The 27,452-nt window shown below is 39.9% G+C and overlaps 1 protein-coding gene and 1 pseudogene across 26 annotated transcripts in view; both read right to left on the bottom strand.

The window, feature by feature from the left end:
- The window catches only part of RHOBTB1 (Rho related BTB domain containing 1), a 144,586-nt gene that overhangs the window by 33,212 nt on the left and 83,922 nt on the right, over window positions 1-27,452 (bottom strand). For 16 of the 26 annotated variants that reach the window (XM_015456308.3, XM_074000783.1, XM_005565769.3 and 13 more), the window contains 3 exons: window positions 20,434-20,635; window positions 19,968-20,071; window positions 1,888-2,073 (listed from right to left, as the gene is read on the bottom strand). In XM_015456308.3, the coding sequence (XP_015311794.2) occupies window positions 1,888-2,073; window positions 19,968-20,071; window positions 20,434-20,625 (482 nt within the window). In that variant the 5' untranslated portion in view covers window positions 20,626-20,635. Of the gene's footprint in view, window positions 1-1,887; window positions 2,074-7,743; window positions 7,801-19,967; window positions 20,072-20,433; window positions 20,636-26,550; window positions 26,698-27,452 lie in introns of all 26 variants that reach the window. The other 10 variants (XM_065521063.1, XM_065521064.1, XM_065521066.1 and 7 more) reach the window with 2 other exon arrangements.
- On the bottom strand, window positions 21,860-22,013 carry LOC123567037 (U2 spliceosomal RNA; annotated as a pseudogene).

Below are 27,452 nucleotides of genomic sequence, written 5' to 3'. Positions count from 1 at the left end.
AAACTCCTTCACAAAATCTTAGAATTGCTCCGTAGAAGGGATTGTCCTCTCCACTGTTCTCTACAGCTCTGCAACTCTCCTCCAGTCCATGACTGTGAGGCCTGATTATCATAACCTACTCTTTTTATACAGAAAGTTGCCGAGGCCAGGACAGTCTCTCATTTACTGTGGTCTTCCTAACTTCTATGTGGCTCCTAATATTCAATTCCTAGTCCATGCATTGAAGAACAGAAGGATTGTGGAAACTGAATATAAAGTGTTTTTAGAAATGTAATGCAAAACATACCTAGAACATCAGAAATTGTCTAAAGAAAGCACCATTTACTTTTGCTTGGAGAGAATAAAAAGTTGTGTCAATATAAAATTTTGTAATAAGCCTATTAGGTAAATGTCAAAATAAGATTTTGTTTGTTGTTGTTGCCGTTTGCTTTTTTTTTTTTTTTTTTGAGACAGGGTCTCGTTCTGTCACCCAGGCTGGTGTGCAGTGGTGCAACCATGGCCCGCTGCAGCCTTGTCCTCCCAGGTTCAGATGATCCTCCCACCTCAGCCTCTCAAGTAGCTGAGTGCACCACTAGTCCTGGTTGATCTTTTTTTTACTTTTATTTTTCTAGTGACGTGGTCTCACTATGTTGCCCAGGCTGGTTTCAAACTCCTGGCGTCAAGTGATCCTCCCACCTTGGCCTCCTGAAATGTTGGGTTTACAGGCGTGAGCCACTGTGCCCAGCCTAGAGGAAGGTATTAATATCAAAAGTTTTTGAAAAGGAATGCTCTCCAGCCAAAAAGTTCAACATAAAAATAAAAACATAAAAAGTTGTTTATTTTATAAAGGGGATTTGAGGGAGCTCACATTTTAAGAAATGTATTTCCCTCCATATGGTTTGGCTATGTCGCCACTCAAATCTCATCTTGAATTGTAGTTCTGATAATACCCATGTGTGATGGGAGGGACCCGGTGAAAGGTAACTGAATCATGGGGGCAGCTTCCCCCATGCTATTCTCATAATAGTGAGTAAGTTCTCACGAGATCTGATGGTTTTTATAAAGGGCATCCCCCTTTGCTCGGTTCTCATTCTTCTCTCTCCTACCGCCATGTAAAGAAGAATGTGTTTTCTTCCCCTCTGCATGATTGTAAATTTCCTGAGGCCTCTGCAGTCATGCTAAACTGTGAGTCAATTAAACCTCTTTCTTTTATAAATCACTCAGTCTCAACTATCTCTTTATTAGCAGCATGAGAATGGACTAATATACCCCACCAAAATCATTATCTACATTTTATATATACTGAAACAAATTCTCCTTCAAGTTGTATTTTGATACTTAAAAATATAACCACTAGAGAGATTTAAAAAGCAGTATTTGTTTGTTTTGCAACTATAGGTCCAAATTATTTTCAAAAAGTGGACAGTGTCATCTTGAGAATGAAATATTGTAACAGGTTGGACTGAGGAATACAAGGAAGATGAAATACACTTCAGTATGTGTGTTTGTATGAATCTGATGTTCTCTGGAGTCCAGATACCTCTAAGTGTTAATTAATTTTATTGTAATAATTATAATTTCAAGGATGACGTTATTATGAGTAACCAACATTTTGTCTAATACTTTATGCTTTTCAAAGTGCTTTTATTCACATCCTTTCATAATTAGAGAATTTACTTCAAGTGCTGTCCAATCATTTGACAAAAATGAGTTCTGACACCAGAGATGATGGTGCCTGTTAGAAGGGCTCAGGGCACACCCCTCATGATTCATGGGCTGACTTAAAGCCCATGGCTGATTGATGGGATCCAGGAGTGTTGAAGAGCAGAACACCAGGCTACAGAGACACCTGCTGCCTGTAAATTTTAACTTGGCCAGGACAGGGAAACACTGACTCCCTTGGCTTACCTTGCTAATGGGCGCCTGGCTCGATTAACAGCTTCCAGGTCGGCGTAGCGGAGATCGAGCTGGCACCCAACAAGGACAACAGGTGTTCGAGGGCAAAAGTGCTTGATTTCTGGATACCACATGCTTTTCACATGATTTAGGGAATTGGGATTAGCGATTGAAAAACAGAGGACCACAACATCGGACCTAAAAGGAAATCACAAAAGAAGCTTGTATTGCCTTTTAACATTTCTTTTTCTTTTACCATTATGGTTCCTCCCAAACCCCATTCTTCTAATGCCATCTCATGTCACAGTTAAAAAAAAAGAAAAGACCAGATATTAAAACACATCTTGGAGTCATGCAAACAGCCTGATAAGCCCCCACATTCCAGCACCAACACAGCCTAACAGTTCATGTCCATATTGCACTGCAGAATGCTGATGCATTGACGTTTCCGATGAAGTTTTATTATGGTAGAGATGATAACCCAAACTTGTCTCAGTCCTGGAACCACAACATGCTGAACTATTTCTCTTCATCACAAGAAATAGTTTCAAGAGAAAAGAAAATAATACAAACTACCTTTCACCAGTTTAAACAACATAAAGGTGATGATGACTCATCCCAATGAGATAAAGCAAACAGTTTAAACATTACTGAAAATGTAACAAGTATTTGCTGTACAGGGTCAGCAAATACACAGAAGGATTTCTGCCCTTCTTCCCACTTATGCACACATGTAGACAGCATAGCCACTTATCTGTTTCCAAAAAGAAAAATCCTGAATTTGCAGGAATTTTGACTCTTTACTAAGTAAGGCAAGAAGGTAATATTTAACATGTAACTAGGCAAGAATTAGATTGATGGCTAACAAGATGAGAAAATATTGGAAGCAGATTTCTCAAATGTTACATGAGATACAAAGCAGGTATATGGGGAAAAGAAAAACTGCTTTATAGTAAATTTTGACATAAGGGTCTTCCATTTTTACATCATAACTTACCATTCTAGAAGTCAAAGAACTATTTTACAAAACAGTTGTCCAATTATGGTGTTTGATAAATATCTGCTAAAAGGTATCCTTCACAGGAATTACAAACCATCATTCTAGGTTAAAATGTGCTGAATGATGACTTTCAAAACACTGAGGCAAAAGGATATAAAGAGTAAGAAAAGTTACGCCCAAGGATTCAAGACTATCTTGTGGCTAAATTCAGAAATAAACTCTTATAGTTTCATTTGATGTTAATTTATTGCCTTTATTGTTTATGTAATGAGAAGAATCAAGTCGATGAATCAAAACACCTTCCTTTTAAATCATTAATGAGCTTTCCCCCCTACATATCAATGAAGAGAAACAAATATACGCAGGCAACCATAAAATTTCTAAAAATAATCATTTGCAATGCAGAAAACTGTAGGGTGCTTACATTAAATGTAATTCACAAGCTGTGTCTTTAAATTTATATCCAAGAAAAGCTGCACCAGACCACAACAAATAGAGGAGAAAATCCTGAGATTAAAATATTTCCAAATTATAAAAGAGGACCTAGGACTTAAAGCAGATGAATGTATTAATCTGAATGTTCAGAATCATCTTGAATAAAGATACCAAGATTCTTGGATGCTGGGATAATATGAGTGAAAATATGCATAAATATATAAATGAAAAGGAAACGTCTTGTCTTTGGGATTCTGATTTACTTAGTGAAATATTCTGTGCTCAGTCTTACTTACAATCAGCATAAATAACAGTATCCAGTAAAGCCAAGAATGCTTTGAATTTTACATTTTTTATGGGCTGAGTTTTCTATTATTCATAATCCTATTTATATCAGGTATCTGATGAGACTCTGCTATAAGCTTCATTCTGATCATAAAATAAAGCCACCAAGAATATTGGCACAGTGAGAATAGAATGAGAATATCTGAGGTTCAAAATTATACAAAAAGAATTGAGGAAATATATCCAGCACCTAAATGTGTTATAATACGTATAAAATAGTTCTAATTGGTGCCTTCTATTTCCCTATTAAGGCACATGGCTCTAAGGGGAATCGTTCTCAGAGCTTAATTTATATGACAGACATGTAGCTAAATGTCAATTCTGTTCTCTAATTTTATGATACAGCATGTGAGGTTTTGAAATCAGAGCTATCTTGGTTGTCAAGGTTACCATGATAACACTCATGGTATTGAACACATACTAGCTGCTATCCATATGACCTGTAAACAAGTACAGACAGGACCTTGGGGGTTGGAAAAAAAGGAATCTTGTGATGATAGCAGCACAATGCCATCACACAATACAGGTCCTGAGGGCCCAACTTCTAACTGTGTCACATCAATATTTAAATGCATGAAATGCCATTGGAAAGCTGGAAAGATAATTCAATGTCCTATAAATATTTTGCCTCAAAATAATGATAAAGAAAAGAGGTTGTTCTGAGAGCAATACTAACTCTGAAGATAAAATAACTTATTGAGTCAAAATTCTATTTGTATATCAGAATAAAGGTCTTTTTTTTCATATTCACATTTAGGTGCTATAAGAATCTGTGCTCATTATTTTACACTGAAAGCAGTTAAAAAATAAGATAATTTTTTTTTTTTTGAGACAGAGTTTTGCTCTTGTTGCCCAGGCTGGAGTGCAATGGCATGATCTCAGCTCACGGCAACCTCTGCCTCCCAGGTTCAAGCGATTCTCCTGATTCAGTCTCCTGAGCAGCTGGGATTACAGGCATGTGACACCATGCCCAGCTAATTTTGTATTTTTAGTAGACAGGGGGTTTCTCCATGTTGATCAGGCTGGTCTCGAACTCCTGACTTCAGGTGATCCACCCACCTCGGCCTCCCAAAGTGCTGGGATTACAGGCGTGAGCCACCACACCCGGCCGAAGATCATATTTTAAGTACCACAATGCTTAAATGTCTTTTGGTTAACCTTGTTGATCTAAATACAAATGTAAGTTAAGAAAACTTTATATAAAGATTACATAAAATTCTATTCTTAAGGTCTGCCATATGAATGTAACTCCCTAAAACCAAGTTTAACCAAAAGGCTGAGCATTGGGAATCAATGGACACAGTGACAGAGCTATAGAAAGATGTTGCTTTGATGCATTTCTCCTTACCAACATTCTTTTCTAATTCCTAATTCTCAACACACCAGTATCCTCTGTGATATAAACACATATACAATCAAGTAACTATTTTCAGAATGCCATTTATTCTCTCTAGATTTTGAGCCATTTTTTTTTTTTTAAATCTAGTCAAAGAAGGCACAAGACCTGCAGCTAAGAATATCTCCAGCTTTAGGCATAATGCCAAGGAACTAGAGATATTAAATAACTTTTAATCAAAACATACATTCCCATGTGGAGACTGTTCAATGTCTGACATAAGCTTGTGTTTAAAAAATACCATTCCTCTGAAAGATAAAAAGAAACAGGCAAGTTCTAGCATTTCTATTTCTATGGCTCTGTTACATTTTTTAACTTTGAAGAGTCAGTTTAAAAATAATTGAGAGTGGTGAGTGTGATGAGGACATTCTCACATATCAGGCATAGGGTTAGTCTAGAAATGACCTCAGGGGTCCTGTTTCAGCTGTAAAAAGAATCAAATAGGATTTAAATGGAGTCCTGCAGCTATTTGGGGTAGAAAGCATAAGAATTCGAGAATGCAGAGGCAGAGTACAGGGGACATGAGATTGTAAACTCCAGAACCTGAATACTGAGAAGGGGTAGGAAGGAGTTTGGAATGTTTATTGTATTTACTTTTATTACATATTTAAAGTTTCACTGGGCTAAACAGTTTTATTAGAGAAAGCCAGAATTACAAAGGACTTCAGGGTATATGGTCTTAGCTGCTTGCCCATGGAATGTTTATATCTTAGGGAAAAATGACTTATTCTTTCTAAGGAGAAAATATCAGTATAAAAATTTCACTGGGTACTAACACATCAAATAATGTCCATGAAATAGTGTTTTGACTAGTCAAGTCAAAAACAATCTGAAATAAATTGAAATGTTGAAACAATTGGGCATCTTGTTTCATAGAGTGAATCAGAGAGACCAAGTCATCCAAAAATGCCTGAGCTGATAAAGCCAAGCTCAGCTGCATCAGTTTTACTTCAGATATTAAACAAACCAAAAAAGCATATATTTTTTTCAGTTATCTTTCGAGGGGAACACTGGCCAAAGATAGCATGTGAAAGATTGGCAAGGATATTTGAATAACATAAGGAGTACATGCAAAGTTGGGACCAATCTTTGTTGGAGGATTAAAGAAAAAAAAAATCCAAAAAAAGTGCATCTTACCCACATATCTTGGCCCTAGCTAGACTTTGAACAGCAAAATACCACACATGTTCTCAGAGACTGTCTTTATAATGTCTACAGTCAAATATAGCAGAGTCAGTGGGAAAAGATCGGAGAAGCAACCAGAAGCTAAACTTTTTTTCCAATCTGAAATACCAAATTCATCCTTTGAAGACGTGGTCAGAAAAGGGTTGATAATCAGTAACAAACTTTTATTGTTAAATGAATTTTCTTCTAAGTTCTTTCCCGTCACAAAAGTACTCTGTTTTCTTAGTTTGACTTTCCTTTACCGGTCCCATCTATTTTGCCACTATCATCCAGCTGAGGAGCTGTGGGCCTTGGGTTTTCTTACCTGGTTAAGTGAAAGAATAATTCTGACATTATCTTTTTATCTAGAAACTTCAGATCAGGTCATTTTTACAGGCAATGAGGACGGTGGACTCCACCGAGCTCTCCAGAAAGCTGTGAGTGGGACAGCCAAACGCCCTTCTCTAGTGTGTCTGAGTCTGGTTGGGTCTCTTGATACATTAACACTTGGTGACCAAGAATAAGCTAATAATTGTGTGTATATATATATATGTGTATATATATATAATTTTTTTTGAGATGGAGTCTTGCTCTGTTGCCCAGGCTGGAGTTAAGTGGCTCAATCTTGGCTTACTGTAACCTCTACTGCCTGGGTTCAAGCAACTCTCCTGCCTCAGCCTCCTGAGTAGCTTGGATTACAGGTGCATGACCACGCCGGGCTAATTTTTTGTATGTTTAGTAGAGATGGGGTTTCACCATGTTGGCCAGGTTGGTCTTGAACTCCTGACCTTGTGATCTTCTCACCTCGGCTTCGCAAAGCGCTGGGATTACAGGTGTGAGCCACTGCGCCTGGTTGCTAATAATTATATTTACCCAAGTTCTGCTTGAAGTATTTCCTTTTAATGTACATTTGTACAAATTCTTTCGTTTTGTGGTAGGATCCCACCTCTTTATATGTCATCATTGACTATTATTACTTGTTTTTTTTGGGAGAGACTCCACATATCCAGCATATGGGCAGACATTGTGGTCACATTTTAATGGGCTTCTTTTCTTTGTCACTGTGCATGAGTCCCCCTCTGGCAAAGATTCAAGTAGGAGTGTCTGACCTCCTTCCTTGGGGCTTCAAGCTTCTTTTTCCCTGCTGGTAACTGAGGTAGGTTCTTTACAGAAACATTTTCAAAACCATTCATGTTGACAACATATCTTTCATGCATATAGTCTGACAGGGCTATGCAAACAGACAGATCAAAACAGCACAAAACAGCTGGGAGCATGGCAGAGAAAAGGAATGTGTAACACGTGGCTTTGGAAAATTTTAGTAGGGGAGCAGCCCAGTGTGTATGAGATGCAGAGGGAGTTGTCAGTGATGGTGCACATAACCACCAGGAGATGAATGGCCGTGTAAGCTCATACTCATGGAGGATGGAGAGGCCTGTAGGGGAGCGCCTGGCGGGGGATCTGGGGAGAGCAGGGCAAACCATGCAGCGCCCTGGATGTGAGCAGAGAAATCAAGTCAATACTTTACCAATAGCGTGAGGCTTCTTAAGTACAGATGTTATGTGGGGAAAACTGTCAAAACATCCTGAAATATATCCAGATTTGGGAGTGATTAGCATGTGCAACTATTTTTTTCCAAGCCCGTATCTGCATGTTTAGTAGGAAGCAATATTTTAAACCAGTCTTCCACCACCCTCTGAAAGTGGGGCCAAAGCAATGCATGCTCTTAAGTGCAGGGAAGTCACATCAACATCCCAGCAATGCCACCAAACCCTAAGATAGATACTATTAGGTTGGTGCAAACGTAATTGCATTGAAAGCAATGGCAAAACCCGCAATTACGTTTGCACCAACCTAATACTTGAGTCTTAGAAATGGTTGGTTCTACCATCATAGTACAAATATCACAGGGGGCAATGGCCTTGCCAAAGAAGGTTGTGGGTTATCATTCAATGAAATCAGGCCATTTTCCACCCAAAATCTCATTTTCTATACTTGGCAAACCATACTCCCTTTAGTATATTCTTACACCTCACGTAATCATCAGAAGTTGAATGCATGTGAAATTGCGTGAAGCACAAATAATTTATTAAAAGAAACAGCTTAAACAGTCTCATTTAACTCCTGGTCAACGAATGCAGGAGGCACTGAAGTAAAGAAGGCTTGTTAAACAGAAGAAAGTGAAACTGTGGTAATAAATTCCCTTTCGACTCCATCTGGAGTTCACATTCCTCTTTGGCATTCCCTGAAGCTAAATGACTGAGGAACTTTCTTCCTAAACTTTTCATGTTTTCTCCTGAGGGCAAGTTGCACATATAAGAAAACTTCAGTGTCAGCTACAATGGTATATGGGAGGTTTCTGAGATTAACCTCCCCGACTCTTCTGAGACCAAACTGGGTAAACCAGCACGATCATTTGATCACGATGACAAAGGGACTCTACCCAGCGTCCTTGGCAACTCTCTTTGAATCAGTAAAGGTATCAGGAATGGTCAAGTCACTTATCCAGTATTATTCATCAACCATCTAATCGTTTCTTGCAGAAATAGTAACTGAGAACCTACTGTGTACCAGGTACTCTTCTAGACATTGGGGATAGAGTGATTAGTAAAAGACACAAACTGCTGTCCTTGTCGCGCTTGTCCTCATTATGTCTACATTCTAGTGAAGACAGACAATAGAGAAGAAAAAATATTTAAAACAGGTAGTGCTAAGTGCTAATTAGAAAATAAAGCAGGGAAAGGGGACAGACATATTGGGGAGCAAAAATTGCTGTTGAAAATGAGGTAGCTAGGGAGGGCCTCGCTGAGAAGGTGACATTTCCAGAAGCCCTGGAGAAAGGGAGGGAGTCAATATGCCAGTGTGTGGGGGAAGAACCTAGCAGAAGAGGAAACAGTTAGAGCAAAAGCCCGAGGTAGGAGCTTGCCTGCAGTGCCCGCCCTGGGGGAAGGGACCATGCCATTCTGCTGGAGCACAGTCGTGAGGGGAAACTGAAGTCTTTGAGCAGAGCGTCGTGATATAATTTATGTTTGAACAGTGTCAGTCCATTGCTTTAATGAGAATGGACTAAACTGGTGGCAAGGTAGGAGTGGGAGAGGATGGGGAGGGTCAGGGGATAGGGAGGGAAAGGCAGGAAGAAGCAGAGGACCAGTTAAGAGGTCAGAATCTCGAAAGAGAGGATGGTGACTCTGCCGAGCCTGGGAGGGGTCCCCTACAGGTGGAAGTGGCAGCATTCCGTATACACACGCTGAAGGTATAGCCTGAGGACCAGATGTGTGATGTGAACCAAAAGAGTTCAGAATAATGCTAAGCTTTTTCCTGAGCTATTTATTTTTGCTTCCTTGTTCCGGGAACTGACACCTTTAGTTCAGCATTGTTAACACTGAACTGTAATGGTTTATGTAGCTGTCTTTTCCACCATACTATCAGGTCATTTTCAGGGATTTTTGTCCTGTTCCTATTAGTTTCTCTCTTATTGTGCACACACAGTGTAAGAAAATGGGCCCTCGATTAATTTTTATTAAATTAAAAGGCCTTATGGATATCAGAAAGTAAAACCTGCATACACAAATGTGTCTGCAGACTCAAAGTCTAAAAGAGATTAATTTAGGCTTAACGTAAGTCAGAGAATCACCTGGAACTTTAATAAAGAATGAAAATATAATGTGAGCCATTACAGTTCTTCAGACTATTATTGCTGAAAGACTGCCATGTAATACCTCTGGTATACAGCAAAGGTTAACCGGTTAATCTCTATATATTTTAATTATTTGAATTTCTCTAAAAAAATCTCTTTACCCCATGTAATTGGATAATTTCATAACACCAGAATAATAATGCATTAATAATTTCTTCCAGGAATTAGATTATCTCCAGAAGCAAAGGAAATGTAAAGAAATGGACAGGTTACTTTCAGGATTAATTCCAGGTAAGCTACAACAGAATTAAGGCTTAAGAAAGCCCTCTATTACACAGACCATCTTGCTTTTTAAAAAACACATGAAACAAACAAACAAATCACTAAAAGGATAGTCAAGATGATAAACTGGAAAAAGAATTCACTAATGTGCTTTCTGTGTCTGCAATTCAGAACTTCCTCCTTTTGACTCATCCTCTCTAGGCTGGGGGCAGAGGCATTTTCGGGGGAGAATAAAGTGGTGGACTAATTTTGAAAGTCGGATCATGGCCAATATTAGAAATTACTGGTAGAATTGTTGTTAAGATTCACTAAGGCAAATCTCAGTGAAAGTGTTCTATAAACCGTTAAGTGCCAATTATTGTCAGACAAATATAATTATGGGTTCAAAAATCACCAAGAATGTATCTTGTATGTTGACTTTAATAAGAATGGCAGACTACTTTCATCAAGAGATCCTTTCCTTTTGGATTACCAGCTGTGTCCTTTATTGATATGGAATAGCTGAAAGATAGGTAACAATTATCCGCTGAAGATATGCAGAATTATTTAACAGTCTCTTTGTTTTCACCACCTACTTTAAAAGGAAAAACTGTATGGGCTGGAATATATTTCTTCATCAGAAAGTTCCAGTATAAACACATCACAAACTGATGTTTTTTTTTCTTCTTTCATCGTGAAAAGTCAACACACTTAGTTGTATTTGACCCAACTTGTCAAGCTTCCTGTTATTAAGCAGTAATAGAAAAAAAGTAAAAGGAACGCAGAACACAAGACGTTAATGTACTGAACGATGCATATATTCCTTATTCTCTTTGCCCATCGCAGTGGCCTCATTAATTGCACTCCTGTGGACTCTCTTGGGCCCATCAGTGCTTTTCTGGGCTGAGCCACAAAGAACCCAGCCATGTGACCAGTGCTTGGGCAGCAGCCAAAATCCTTCCTGGCCCTGGCACATGGGTGAGCCCCAGGCATCAATCAAGCCCTGTTGCTATCTCATTTGGCACTCCGCTTTCCAAGGACAATTTCATCCTGGGGACAAGCCTGGGTCAGGCATAGGAATCCCAGCTCTTCTGTTTTTTCTTCTGGGTAGAATACAGGATGTACCAGTTCAGAGCGGGAAGGACAGTGTGGGACAGCAGGCCGAGGGTGGCACAGAGAATGGTACATGTATTTTCTGTGCGCCAGATGATTCAGCTTCACTGCAATCCTATGCTTGAGTTCTTTAGTACAGAATCCCTAAACTTCCACCACAGATTTAATTTTTTGAGTTATTTGTATGCATGTAGTCTAACGTGTATCTGTTTGTTTTGGATGATCACATAACAGCAATAATCCACCTTTAATTGTTCTAGTTAATGCTCTCATCTTTAGGCAAATGGATTAAAAAATGTCTCTCTATATAATTATTCTTAAAAATTATTCTTATAAAGATCTTGAAAATGATACCCAGAGGAGAAACAACCTATAATTGGAAAAGCATTATTATTCATACAAGTAATTCGCTGTTTAAGAATATTCATTCATGAAAGGCATTACCAAAACAATTTACAAGTCCAAGAACTTGGGGAAAACAAGGGAGGATTTGAGGGTATGGCTGAGTGTAACTCTCTCCTTTTTCTCCTGGTTTTGCAGCTGATCTTTCTGTTTGCTAATTCACTAAGGAGAGGCTAAGCACCGGTATTTTCCATCTTCATCACCTGCAGGTTGATCCATCACTTGTTATTCTTATTATAAAAGTGCACATATAGAATTCAACTTAGGAAAATAATTTGGCATTTATTATAAGACTATTTCCTTGTCTATGCCTTAGAGGATCCTGGAACACCTGAGAGATCTGTCGACTCATTCAACTAACATTGACCAAGCTCCTACAGGACACCAGGCCCAGGTACAGGGGATAGAGAATAGAAAGAAACCATCTCTGTCCTAAATATACTATGATAATAGGATAAGGGGAATGGGAGAAAATTAAGGAGCCAGTTTTCCCACAATACAGTTATTGCTACAACAGGAATTTGCAAAGGTGTCCTACGGGAACATAAGGAGAGACACCTCACCTAGATTCCAAAAGTGACAGAGAGAGTAGGAAGAGTGCAGAGAGGAATTCTAGGAGTACGTGACACTTGTTCTAATTCTTAGAATATGAGTAGTGATTAGCTAGCTTGAGAATAGGTGGGATAGAGGTCTAAATTCTAACATAATGCATGTTTGTGGGCCTGGAGGGTACAAAGGACACGGAACTGCAAATACTTTGTTATGTCTGGACCAAGACAGGAGGCTGGGAAGGCAGGCTGGGATTCAATCCAGAGAAACAAATAAGAATGGAGTCTCATGCCCATGAGTCTAGTAACCAACCCCAGTGACAGGACACACTTGATCACTCAACTCAGCACCCAGTTTCCAGTCAGAGTGACTGGGTACAAAATGGAGTCACATGCATGCTCCCAGAGATTACCACCATGTTCAGCAGTTTCAGAACCAACCAGCTACAAAAGACAAAATTGTTACTATTTGATGAAGAAACGGAAAACTTTCACAGAACTTGGTGTTCTCTATTTGGCTATCACAGGGTATCTGGTGAAACGTTTCTTGTTAGAAAAAGACATAAACATAACCACAGGCTGAGATACAGGCCCCTGGGTCAGATTATGAGCCACTGAGTGGGGGTTCTATCTCTGAGAAAAGGAAACCAGCATGATTTTGTGTGACAGTATGACACTGTCCCATCCTTAGTTTCAGGGTTATATTCAGCTATTAAGGATCTCGTTCCATTTTTTTTAAGTTCACATAGTGATTTATGTTTTCAATGAGAACTAACTTAAAGTTCCATAAATAATTAAAAAAAATATAGTCTAACATGCAAACCTTTCTTCACATATCATAGACTACTTTGTCCATCAAGATATTTCTTTTCTTTTCTTTCTTTTTTTTTTTTTTTTTTTTTTTTTGAGACAGAGTGTTGCTCTATTGCCCAGGCTATAGTTCAGTTGCACAATCCTAGCTCACTGCAGCCTCTACCTCCCACACTCAGGTGATTCTTCCACCTCAACTTTCAGAGTAGCCTGGATTACAGGTGTGTGCCACCATATCTGGCTAATTTTTTTGTATTTTTAGTGGAGATGGGGTTACACCATGTTGGCTAGGCTGATCTCGAACTCCTGGCCTCAAGTGATCCACTTGCCTCAGCCTCCCAGAGTGCTGGGATTATAGGCGTGAGCCATTACACCCGGCCTATTTCTCTTCTTAAAGAATTTTTATTGAGATATAATGGAAATACACCACATTTGCATATTTGTTGTTTAATTTGATTAATTTTGACATACGTATTCCCCTGAGCCATCATCATGATCAAAATGACAAACATTTCCATCACCCCTAAAATATCCTTATGTTCCTTTGTGATCCATCCCTCCCCACCATCCTCTTCTCTAGGAAACCAGAGATCTACTTTCTGTCACTATAGATTAGATTGCATTTTCTAGGACGTTACAGAAATGGAATCACACAGTATGTGCTCTTTTTTGCTTGGCATCCCTTACTCAAAAGCTCTGTCTCTCATCATCAAAGATTCTTCCCTTCTGACTGAGGTTTGGTAACGAGCATCAGAAAATTCCAGGACAGTGTTTACCAGAGTGGGGCCAGAGGACCATCTGCCTCAGAGTTATCTAGGTACTGGCTAAAATGGGCTGATTCACCTCTTCCAGAACTCTTACATCTGAATGACTGCTCTGTTCAAATAGCAGAGCTAACAGTTTTAACCTAACCTCTTAGGGAACAACTATTTCTATCTCTTGGTTCAACTTGCTGCTTTTCTCTCATGTCTTTCTACTTTTTTTCTGTAACCTGAGCAATTTTTAGTTCTTTTTGTTACAGCGGCACACTGAACTGAATGTCTTTAAGACACAACCAGTGATAATTTTCCAAGACCTCTTGGTACCATATATTTAAAAGTGTGGTTTGGATTACTTTTCCATAAAAAGCACATGCATTACTAACTTTCTTCCCTTAGTTACTTTGCTATCTATTTATAAAGTCTGCCATTAGGGCCAGGACTTGAATGAAGAAAACAAAGCACTTGCTTCAAGTGCAAAATATAAGAGGGTACCAAAAAAACCCCAGTGATCCAGACAATACTTAAAAAAACAAACAAACAAAAAATTCAGGCTGGGCACAGTAGATCACACCTGTAATCCCAGCACTTTGGGAGGCCAAGGTGGGCAGATCGCAAGGTCAGGAGTTCAAGACCAGCATAGCCAACATAGTGAAACCCCATCTCTACTAAAAATACAAAAAATTAACCGGGTGTGGTGGTGGGTGCCTGTAATCCTAACTACTCAGGAGGCTGAGGCAGAAGAATCGCTTGAACCTGGGAGGCAGAGGTTGCACACCAGAGATCACGCCACTGCACACCAGCCCAGGCAACAGTGCAAGACTCCTTCTCAAAAAAAAAAAAAAAAAAAAAAAAAAAAAAAATTAAGGCAAAAAATCCATGGTGGACAAAGTATCAAAATTTTAAATATAGTCAGCATCAGTAACAATGCCATATTGTGTCTGAGGCAGAAGGAGAAAAAAAAAAAACAGCAATGGTGATCCTGTCTTTTTAAGATTATTATTATTTACATTTTACACCCAAGACAAGTGACTCCCTCAGTATGCCCTAGTCCTGGCCCTGGTCCACATCCTGGTCCACTTGACGTTTCACTGTGTAACAGGCTATTTGCCATCCTAACATCATCATTACAATGTTACTTCTGGCCCAGCCTTTAGAATGTGCTATGAACATTAAGAGCTAACTCAAAATGCTCTATCTAGACAGATACACTGATCCTTACTTTTTCCCTTGCCATAAAACACAAGCACAACCAATCCCAGGCAAAGATACAAACACCAGTCACTACAGTCCTGAATTTTTTAAAGGGCCTCAACAGTGCATTGAGAATGGGGTGTGTTCATTCGTGTCTGATTACAGGTACCTTCAACATGAAACTAGACACCCAGAAACCATAGTTCTGATTTAAAACATGTACTTTACTTCTCATAGGAACTAACAACGTTTGAGAAAAATCAGTGTGTAAGAATAAGCTATATAATAAATGGGTTCCAATTGGACTGAAAATATGCCCAGAAATTGCTGGGGATAAGGGGAAGTACGGTGGTTCTGAATGTTTTAGTTAAATGATTTGGGGAAAACATGCCAAGATTCCCATTCACTCTCAGAAAGTTTGCTTGGATGTATCATTTTTACTGAAAACAAAAGGACTCATGCTCAGCTAGTTATGGATGCATATAAAGAATTAAGTTCTTTGCTGTGGAATAAAGAATTTAAGAGGAACACTGGAATTTCAGAGCTGGTAATAGAATGTGAGTGCTGGCCTTCAGGGTCCACATGGGACTGTGTAAGATTCAGACTGTACCAGGAGGAAATTTCAAGTAATTTTGTCATCCATCATCATCACCAGCTACAACAGCATGGTGGATGGGGAAGATGTGGGCTTTGGAGTCAGACAGACTCAAGAGGAAAGTCCAGCTCCACTCTGTCCAGGCTGTCTGACCTTGGCCCTTTTTTGTGCCTGTTTCTCCAACTGTGAAATGAGCCTATTTTGCAGGCTCGCCACAAGAATGAAGCAGGACAGGACACGTGCAGCACGTAGCACAGGGCTGGCGCATGGGGCGCCCTGATTAAACTGTACTTGTTGTTATCACTGTCAGCAACATAGGCTTTATTCAGTGTCTGGAGGTTCTCTGACCTGCAGGCAGATCAATGAAGGAAATTTTATAGGGGGAAAAAAAACCCAATAGAATCTGTAATTATTTACCTGTGCGTGACTAGACAAAAGGGACTGATATGGTTTGGCTGTGTCCCCACCCAAATCTTGAACTGTAGCTCCCATAATTCTCACATGTCATGGGAGGGACCCAGTGGGAGGTAACTGAATCATGAGGGCAGGTCTTTCTCATGCTATTCTCATGATAGTGAATAAGTACCTGAGATCTGATGGTTTCATAAAGGGCAGTTCCCCTGCACATGCTCTCTCTCTTGCCTGCCACCATGTAAGATGTGACTTTGCTCCTCCTTTGCCTTCTGCCATGATTGTGAGGCCTCCCCAGCCACATGGACCTGTGAGTCCATTAAACCTCTTTTTCTTTATAAATTACCTAGTCTCAAATACATCTTTATTACCAGTGTGAGAACTGACTAATACAGGGACTGAAGGGCCAGATTCCTGATAAAGGCAGAGCCCATCCCGTTTGTCTATATTTTCAGTGCTAAGTCCCTAAATCTCATAAGAGCTCCAGGAGACAACTCTTGAGTTGAGCGACATCCCTTTAAGAGGAGCTTTCCTTGCCAAAAACGAGCAGCTGATCAAAGTCACGGTTACTATGTACGGTTTTGTTCCTGACATTTTAAAAGATCCAGAAAAGAGCTTTAAAAGTTCATCCAAAAGTGGATATAAAGTAGGTGGTGGGAAAAAGGCCATAAGAAAGCTGGAGTTACTCACTCCAGAGAAGAGAGGGTCGACAGTTTTCAAAGTGCAGAGCATTACAATGCTCATGCTACTCTGTTTCCTTCATCTCCATGGAATAGAAGGGCTCCTATCAATACTTCTTTTTGGACAGATGGATGATTTCCCTTCCTGAAGACATGGGGTCAACCAGATGACCTTTTGAAATCTCTTCTAGTTCCAATCTTTGCACAAATCCAAAAGAGCAAATAGAAATCCAGCTCACCAATGTAGGGTCCCAGTAGGTTGAGGTAGCTTGGCACAGTGGAAAGAGTGAGAGCCAGGAGTCAGGCAGAGTGACTTTGAATCTGCCTCTGAGACTCAGTTGTTGGGAAAATTTATGGTAGTAAAAGAACTCAACCCTTTACTCAATGGTAGCACCAAGATCATCTCTGCCTCCTATAGTTCCTGAAAGGATTAACTAATGTTGGCAAAACACCTAATGTGTTGACTGGCACACAGCAGGTTTTTGATAAATTGAAGATTTTATTCTAATTGGCAAAAAATGGGTAGAATAGTTCCATTTAAATCATAAGAGAGCAATAACACTGTGGTTATACCACATCAGGAACATTGCAAATTCAAATTGGCCAACTGCCTACCACTGACAACTCCTCATCCCACAGAATCCTCTCTGCAAACTACGGCTTGTCCATGCCAAAGAATGTTTGAGGGGCAACTTATTAACTATCTTTTGCTATGAAGCAGAGGAAACCGAAGGCAAGGTCTAAGACATGTTGGTTTAAATCTGGCTTCTCTCACTGTCACCACAAGAATCAAATTAATTATTCTAAAAAGGTCTCAAATACATTTCCAAGTATAGGGAACGTATTTCACATGCCTCAAAGTTTATGTCTGAGTACATCCCACTGAATTGTAATTCTCACTAAGTATAGTAAAAATGTCAGTCACAAAACAGGTTTGCAAAACAAACATTGTCAGAAGCTATAATTATGATTCCTCGCCTTCACGAATGATATAAAGGTAAAACTTGAAGTCATTAAGAAATTAAACAGCTCTCTCAGAGCAGGGAAATGTACTGGTCAGGGACCTAGAGTGAATAAAAGAACTACTTCTCTCAGGTTTTTCCATAAAAATGTAATTTTTTTTGGCATTACGTCAATGTGATCTTACATATTTAGCATTTACAGAAAGATGCTGGAGTGCAAGAAAGAGCAGCTCTGGTTTTTGTTCTTTAACTAGAGGTGGGGTCTGTGTCAAGACACCTGGAGGCTGTGAGGAATTGGAAAAGACAGAGGAAATACAAGGTACAAACATGCACACAAAGTGAGGCCCCAAGGAGAACGTGGCCAGAAACACGGGAGTGTTCCTGAAGCCCCTCTATGTTCCTCAGAGAATCAAAGTTGGCTTGGGGGAGCACTTCCTGTTTCTACCAAAGGGATAATGGGTTACAGTTGACAGAACCAAATGTTACAGACAAGGGAGCAGAACAAAGCACTTTGAACTGATGGAGTCACAGGAAAGAGCAGCTTATTTTTGTTGGGAGGGAACACACATGCAGGTATGGTATGTTGTATTGTAAAATGACTCCAGCTATGTCAGGGAGCTGGACAGGGCCCAGTGTGGATCTACGAAGGCCATTGTGCCATTAAATAAATGCTATGCAGGAATCTCACAAAATAATGAAGCAGCCCTTTTATTATCACCGCACCAGCTTTACGCTGAGGGGTCATGTTAAAATTCATTGTTTGAAATGAATACATTTCATTGTTGTTTTCTCTTTTTTTCTGTGGTATTTTTTTTTTCACAGGTATTGACAAATGCATACATTTCTAGTGGCAACAAATCACTGAGCTGTTGAAATAGTTTCTAGAGTCTAAACCCAAATATTTCCATTAACTCATCATCAGGCTCATCATTTTCACAACACCGTTTTAGAAGTGGGGATATAAAAAAGTCCTTTGAAATCTATTGTATTTATCCTCACACTGCCTAAAGTCATCAAATCAAGCTTCCTCAAAACCACAGGGGTTACAAACCTGACTGCCCAGCAGTTACAAGCAGGTTCATTTATAATTGTTATTTTTACATGTAGAACAATTGGCCAAAAGAAAAAAGCAAAACGGCAACTAAGATAACAATCAAGAACATTACAGGAAGAAAAAAAAATCCAGGAAATTCAAGGAAAAGAAAACTATCTATGATGTCGGATATTAAGTTCAAAAGTCCTTGTTACCAAGCGGACATTAAAACCGTGTTTTGCTTCCATATCTCTCTTTCTGAGTCCCCTTGAAAAAAGTGGTCTAAGTCACAGATTCTTTCAGTGTGTGAAATAATTCCTAGGAATAGGGCAAACTCTTTCAGCAGTTTATTCATTATTTTAGGCCACTTAGATAAATGACAATAAAAGTCTGTTCAGAGAGCTACTGGCTTGGAGAAATAGAAGAATCTTCAGAAATGCTTATCTCGATACCAAGGAGTAATTCATGTGCTTGGAGTTCCTAACTAATAAAATCCTGTAAGGTAACATGATGTTTAATGTTAAGAAGAGACAACAAGGCCATGATATCTACATTCTACACTTAAAATGAAATGTGTTCATTTATAATTAAGTGGCAAAAAAAAAGTCTCCACTAATCCAGATTTTAATAGCTATAACCCTTTCATTGAGAGAGACGTTAAGTTATGGTGGCAAGCAGAGGTTGCTAAATATTTTAAGGCACTTTGACCATGTTCCTACCCATATTAATGTCCTTTTAGAGGAGTTTTCCCATTACTAGATTTTTTTCTCCTTTTTTTAAAAATAAAAAATAAACATTAGTGTTTCCGTTCATTTTGGAAATATGTCTTGCAAAGGACTTCAGGGATGTTTTTCTTTCTTTTTAAAAATGACCTTCTAATAAAAATAACAGACTTTTCAGATAACACAAAACCCAAAGCAAATAACATTAGACTCTGCCAATATGGTCATGAAAAGACCAAAGAGTCCTTCTGAAGTAGGGTGACTGAGTGCCAAAATAACATAAAACATTCTAACAGAAGGCAAGTGAAGTGTTACTCAGAGAACCAGCAATCAAAGCAGCCTGCAGTTGGAGGGTGTTACAGAATCCTCATCTAGCAAAACTTCCAGCTTGACCACTGCTTGTTTTCAACACAGTACTTCCTCATTGGCAGGGCATGCTGCTTTTCTTGACTTCAGGAAACAATACCATTCTTTTTTTTTTCCTTTTTTCTTTTCTTAGACACAGTGCAGAACCCAACACATTTCAAGGCCATATGATGTGGTTTTTGTTGATTTGTGAACCAGCTGCTGGTTTTGAAAAGGAAATTGCACTCAAGCTCAACCGCACTGTACTAGTCTTGGTTTACCTGCCATATGCAAAGCGTCTGTCTTTGTGATGATCACCAAAAGTATCCCAAAGCCTGAGGGAAACACTCACTTCATCAACAACATCCCGAGAACGCTCTAAGACCTGCAGGAGAGAGAGAGACAGCATCTGTGCTCAGTGTCAGTAAGAAGTTCCCTAGGAGAAGCATGTTCAAGTCAGCACCCTCAGTGCCCCTCAATTCACTTGCATTAAGTTTCCTTATTCTGTCTAATGGGATTTAAGCTAAGTCTTAATTCCCTTTTTGGAACCACCTGTCTCAACCCTCATTCAGGATACCCAGAGCCATAGTCTCCGGTTTGCATTTTACTTTTGTTTTCTTTTGTGGCACTAAAAAGGTTAGTTTAGTTTTGAATGTGCAATTTACCCACGCTCCTCCTTGAAAAAATCAGACTGGTAACCAGCAATGATGTGCCCTAGGGATGCTAAAGACACTCTGTGCATCTTACCTCCTGGCACACGCGGTACTGGTCAATCGCCCACACGGTTGGCACGTGGGTGGCCAGCAGCTGATACTGCGTGAGCGTGGTATTGCACGCCCTGGCACAGATCAAGCGCGTCTTTCCCACGGCATTGTCACCCACGACCACACACTTGATGGTTTCAACGTTGGGTCTTTCGTAGTCCATGTCAGCGTCCATTTATAAAACTCTGGAAGGAGAGAGCGAACACCGCAGTAAGGACACCAAGGCTTTCCAGAGCAATCGAAGATGTGAGATGTTCGGGGAGTTTTGCCTTCATCCAGCCACTTCCTTGGAGGTGCACAAGCACGGGCAAGAATGTTTGGAAGTTCATACTAAGCCTAATTGACACTCAAGTTTTCTTTTTATATCTCACACAAGTACAAAAACATGGGACTGTTATTTTGACCCCAAACGGTTTATTCCCGTTAACATGTTATTTTCTTCTTGGTTTTCTCTAAACACAGCCTGCCTACTGGAACTCCATTCAGCCACTGTCGGGACAGCTGGCACACATTTATAGCCTACTGGCTACTCACGTTGACCTGCTAGCAAGTCCGGTCACCTGTAGGGCTAAACATCAACACTGGGGCAATAGGCAGCCTTGGCAATGCTAGCATCTGCTTCATCACAATATTGCCCATTAGCCAATATCTGTTGTTGAAAAGCAGTTTTCTATAGGTTCAAAACTATTATGGGGACTTAGAGAATAATCAAAAGTGCAGGCTGAAAGACTACCTGACGTCAAAGAAGAGTAAACTGTAAGTCTAAATTTAATCAAATTAACATATTTATTTGTATTAAATCAAATTCAAAATTCATTAAAAAATATATATAGAGAGAGAGAGAGAGAGAAAGAGAGAGAGACAGAGACAGACAGAGACAGAGAGAGAGAGAGAGAGGTGGAATGTCAGTCTGTCGCCCAGGCTACAGCACAGTGGTGCAATCTCCACTCACTGCAACCTCTGCCTCTTGGGTTCAAGCGATTCGCCTACCTCAGCCTCCTGAGTAGCTGGGATCACAGGTGCCCACCGCCATGCCTGGCTACTTTTTATATTTTTAGTAGAGATGGGGTTTTGCCATGTTGACCAAGCTGGTCTCAAACTCCTTATCTCAAGTGATCTCCCCACCTTGGCCTCCCAAAATGCTGGGATTACAGGCGTGAGCCACCGTGCCCAGCCACAAAAAAAGATATTCTTAAGAGGGCCCATAATAAGATTCAAAAAAATTATCTTCCGTGTTTTCATCAAGAAATCTGGAACATATGGCAAAGAATAATTTTACCAGGAGAGTTACTTTGGAATCTTCCTGAAATCATCCAAGAAGGTTTAAACAGGGTTGCTGATGAGAGGCCAAGAGGAAGAAAAAAAGCACCTGCCAGCTTGGTCTCCCCAGGGACAGGACCCTTCACAAACAGGGGTGCAGACTGCTTACCAGTAGCGGCTGGGTAGGAGGCCAGTCATGTATGAGTTTAATATTTTAATTAATTATAATTGCCTTTTCGAGGGAGTCTATTGTAATAAGAACAGATACTACACTTGATCTTAGTCAAAAGGCTGACAAGCAATGGAAGTCCATTGTTAAACTGAAAAAAGTGGGTGGACAGTCATTTTTAAGGAGTCAGTAAAGATTTTAATGGCTATGGTAAAGAAAATGTTCAGAGTAAAGCCTAATACATAATTGGGACTCAAGTGTTTATTTATTTCATCTGATTTGAGAAAAACAATAACTTGGATAACATGAGATTAAGGGCATTGACAGGGATATAGAGAAAGAATATTAAGAAGAATTATTTTTCACAGTTACGACTATTGGAACATGGGCTGTCTCAGAAAGTGAAGGGTATGGAACTGTCGACTGTAACGCCATCACAAGACGTGTTAAAGCTGAGGCTGGAGAACGATTTGGCAGGAATGGAGTAGAGTGATTCAAGGAACAGATGTGTGCTTAGGTTAGGATTGGATCTGTAATTCCTACACCGTGGAGAGGCTTAAAACAGTCAGATACCTGTCCGCCTGACAAATACTTATCCTGAACATCCTGGGTGGGGAAAAGGAGTCATTAAAAATCTCCAATTCTGATGATCAACCAGGCATGGTGACTCCTAAAATTGATTTCTTGCAAATTTAGTTTTAAACTTCTATGGTTTTCTTAGTTACCCGTCTAACAGTGTAACATAGCAAAAGCATGAATTTGGTGTTAGATTGGCGGGTCCTAAACAAATCCCAGGGAACACTCTGCAGTATCTGGAGACGTGTCTGGTTGTCAGTTAGTGGAGGGAGTTCTGCTTCTAGTGGGTAGAAGATCAGAGATGCTGCTGCTAAACATTTTGCAGTGCACAGGACAATGTCCCACAACAAAGAATTACCCAGCCCCAAACGTTACAGGGCTGCGGCTGTGAAACCTTGCCTTAGAAGGATGTGAGTTTGAATCCTAGCTCCCCCCTTTTCCAGTCATTGGACTTTGGGCAAGTTGTTTGTACTTTCTGAACCTCAGTCTCCTCATCTGTTAAGTGGGAATCATGATGATACTCATCTCCTAAGGTTGTTGTGAGGATTATGTAAACTGATGAATTAAGTCCTCAGTGCAGTATCTGACATGCTGATGGTTTCAAAAATTATAATCATGATACTGAAGACAAATGCATTCAGATGACAAAATTGAGTCAGGTGGAAGGCCACAATTAGATGCAAACTCATAAACCTAATAATGACAAAGTTCTATAAAAAGGATACAACTTGGAAGAATTAACCAAACAGTAACTCACTGAAAATGAAAGAACACAGAAACAAGATGTGGTATAGCTGATCTTAAGCAAAGAAGACAGAAAAAGTTTTGGGTGTGGAGAGGGCGGGGAAGAGGTCACAGTTAATGAAAAGATAATAGAGTCGGAAAGCTGTGTTAAAAATGCTTGCCTGAGGCATTTCTAAATTCCAGAATAAAAATGGTAATACTTAACACCCTTTGAGAAGTTTCTGGTTACATTAGCATGGGGTAGTAGCTGGAATCAGAAAAACAGATTCTAGTTGGAGTCTCACAACTTTGGAAATGGAGGTTCATTACTTTAAATGTCCTCAGTGGTGGGAAACCTTACTCTTTTAAGGGTGAATTTTATTTATTTATTTATTTTTTGATAGATAAATGTCATATAGAGCCAATCCCTAAAATTTGGGAGAATGTTTAGACTTGGTAAAAACGGAGAATAGGACACTAATAATACAGAATTGATTTTCTGGTAGGCTTGCAAACTAGCCCTGCTAGCAGCCCCCAAGAAGGAATCCCCCAAATAAGTTGAATCATAGCAGCACTGATGAAATGGCTATGTCGCTTTCACTGAAGATGACTTCGAGAGTTAACAGAAGCCCTTCTAGTTTCGTATTAAGGCTATGATTACAAAAACTATCATTACTTCACTTATTTTTAGACACATTTCATGAGTAGTCCTAAGAAGAATTTCTGTGTCAAAGGTGAGAATAACATCCGTGGGTCCTCTAATCCCTAACAGTCTGCTCGAGACCAAAGTGACTGCCAAAGGTGCTGACCCTTGTGCGAAATGGATAATATGTAAGGGAAAATAAAAGGCCGGGCAGAGTTAAATATTCATGGCCCAGATCACTTGCTGCAGATATGGAATTTCCAGGAAGCATTCACTGAATTTCCAAATACTGAAAATCTTTTATTTGGAATAGAAATGTCTCTTGTGGTATTCTAAAAAGCATTTTAAGAATGTGAAGTCACAGCTAAGGATGGAAACTCATGCTACAGTTGCATTGTTGTAAATCATTTGTTCATTTGTTACACATAAACACAGAAACATTATATTATGGTAGTAATTATAAAAATATGCAATTTTATCCTTCTCCACTTGTTACAGGCTCTAATTTATTCATATCTAGCATTCTGGTGGTTTAGTGTACTCTTAGGACCATCTGGATAATGACTGTCTGGTTTCTGATTTTTATTTACCTAGAATGAGAGTAATAAGTATTATTCATTTAACACTATTAATAAATGTCACCACTATAAATCCTGCTGATCGATGTGGAGACCCTCTCATACTTAGATACATACCTGAGGAGACAAGGAAGGTAGAAAAAAAAAGAAAAGCTTGAAAGAATGGACACTGGTAATCTGCTACCATGGCAGTTCCGTCATCTTACTCAAAACTGACTTGAACGTTATTTCATATTTTCACCAATACCTGATGAATCCACTTGCACAGTATTCAGAAATTAGAAGGGACAAGTTTATTTGAAAAACTGTTAAATAAACAAGACCGTGCAGGTGGGGAAGTTAAAGGCATGGTGGAGTAGTTCTGGTCCCCACCACTCACATGGCTGACCTAGAAAAGCATGATCATGCTCTTCATGGTCTACAGAATCACCCCATCTGGTCTGATCATCTCATACCTGCCTGCTATTATTGCTGTCATCTCCTGGATTTCATGCCACTCCTCCACACTCCCTGCCCACACAGTGTTCTTGGGCCCACAGGATGGTGCAGCCCATATCCTAGCCTCACCATTTCTTCTCTCCTTCAGTGCCAGTGATCTTTACCACATTCTACTTGAGCCATCCATCTCCTTTTGGACACATGCTGGATATTGTTGTCATCCAGAAAGATTTTACCTCTGAAATCCCAAATTTCAAAATTCCACTCTCAGAACAAAAACTCCTACCTGTACAGCCTGTGCTGGATGAAATAAGGCCACAGCAGCAACTCCCATCAGGAGGTGAAATCTATTTCCCTTCCTCTTGAATTAATGCTAAGCTTCTGACTGCTTGGCCCAAAAGAATGCAGTGGAGGTGATGCTGCATGAGGTCTAGAGTCTAGGTCTCCAGAGGCCCTGCAGTTCTACCTTCTTGCTGTTGGAATGCTGCCACAAGCCCGCCATGTAAGGAAACTGGCCTAGCCCAGCAGGGGATGAGAATTCACATTGAAAACCACTGAGGCAGCCCTGCCAATGGCTGTCACTATGTGCCAGATAATGCAAAGTCATCTTGGACCTTCCAGCTCGGCCAACCCTACAGCTGAATGTAGTTTATGAATGAGCCCAGTTGAAACCAGCAGTGGAATCACCAGCCAACCCTCAGAATCTTGAGAAATCATAAATCATTACTGTTTTAAGCCACCAAGTTTTGGGTTTATGAACCAATAGTCAACAGAAACACACCCATTATACCTTATGAAAATCTCCAGTACCTTCACTCCTCTATTTATTTTTAAATGTCAGATGATGGTCCCTTTTGAATGGATGATCTTTTCCACCTAGGGTTGATGGGTCATGCCATCTTTACTCTTTACGGTCACCCTCAATGTCTTGCATTGTATATGTGGTATGCAGAATAATGGCCTCCCTGAATATGTCCATGGAATCCGTGAAACCTGTGAATATGTTCCATTGCATGGCATGACGGAATAGGGTTGCAGATGAAATTAAGGTTGCTAGTCAGCTGACCTTAATATAAGCAGATTATCCTGGACTATCTATGTGGGTGCAACACAATCACAGTGGTCCTTTAAATGTGGAAGAGGTAGGCAGGAAGTCAGAGTCAGAGAGAAACATGAAGATGCTATACTGCTGGCTTTGAAGATGAAGGAAGGGGTTGCAAGCCAGGTAATGTATGTGATCCATAGAAGCTAGAAAAGGTAAGGCAACAGATTCTCCCCTAGGCCCCCCAAAGTAACACAGCCTGCCAACACTTCAAGCTCAGTGAGACCCATGACAGACCTTTGATTTTCAGAGCTATAAGAAAATACATTTTGTTTTATGCTCCTAAGTTTTGATAGTTTGTTACAGCAGCAATAAGAAACTAACATAGCACACTTCAGCCACACAAAATGACTTTCTCAAATTCTAAATGTTTTTTGTTACCTTTATATACACCTTTCCTTCTTGCCAACTCTCCTCCATTCCTTGTATGCCTGGCAAATTCTATTCATTCTTTAAAACCTTATTCAGATATCCTACTGTGGCAGCTCTGTCACAAAAGCCTTCCTAATACCCTCTAAAAAGCTTTTCTAACTACCCCCTTAGTCAGCTTCAGCTGCCATAACAAAATACCAAAGACTAGGTGGCTTAGCCAACAGAAACTCATTTCTCACAGTTCTGGAGGCCGGAAGTCTGAGAGCAGGGTGCTGGTGTGGCTAGGTTCTGGTGAGGGTTCTCTTCCTGGCTTGTAGGCAGCTGTCTTCCTGTGATGTCCTCACATGACAGGCAGAGACAGAAAGCTCTGGTGTCTCTTCCTCTTCCTAAAAGGACACTAATCTCATCATGGGGCTCCACCCTCATGGCTTTATCCAAACCTAATTACCTCTCCAACACCCCACCTCTTAATACAATCACATTGGGGGTTAGGGCTTCAACATATGAATTGTGGGAGGATACGAACATTCACCCTGTAGCACTATCTCAGTGCCTATAGACACACTACTCCCTCTTGCCAACCCTCTTCCATTCCTTGTCTGTCTTGCAAATTCTAGTCATTCCTTAAAACCTTACTCAGAGATCACCTCCTCTGGAAAGGTTTCCTAACAATCCTCTGCCTCATAAACTAATTTATTTTTTTCTCTGTATCAATAAAGAGTTCTAGGAGAAGCAACGACAAACAAAAACAAATGTACACGCATCCATACACACATATTTTTCCTGTATTAACAAATCATGGAATGGTAGCTTGTGAATTTGTATGCATGTGTGTGTGTTGGTTATACCTTCAAAATGCCCCTTTCATACACTTAACAAATCATCAAGTGTTTGTGGGGTACAGCTATTTGCTAAAGTGCTTGGAACATATGCTTATACAACACCCTTTTACTGCAAAGCCTTTCTTGACTACCCCTCTGGTCCAAAGGTCCCCTAATTTAATGGTGACTCTCTCTGAGGGCCACCCATTGGAAAAATAGGGACAGAGCCAAATGTGACCTTAGTTGTTCTGGTCTTCTCTTCACATCACCTCCCTTTGGTGGTACCTCAACCCAACCTTCAGTCTTTGCCTTGATGACCT

Source organism: Macaca fascicularis, chromosome 9 (genome assembly GCF_037993035.2).
Source record: "Macaca fascicularis isolate 582-1 chromosome 9, T2T-MFA8v1.1".
NCBI classification, from domain to species: Eukaryota; Metazoa; Chordata; class Mammalia; order Primates; family Cercopithecidae; genus Macaca; species Macaca fascicularis.
This window is presented reverse-complemented; position numbering and strand designations above follow the sequence as displayed.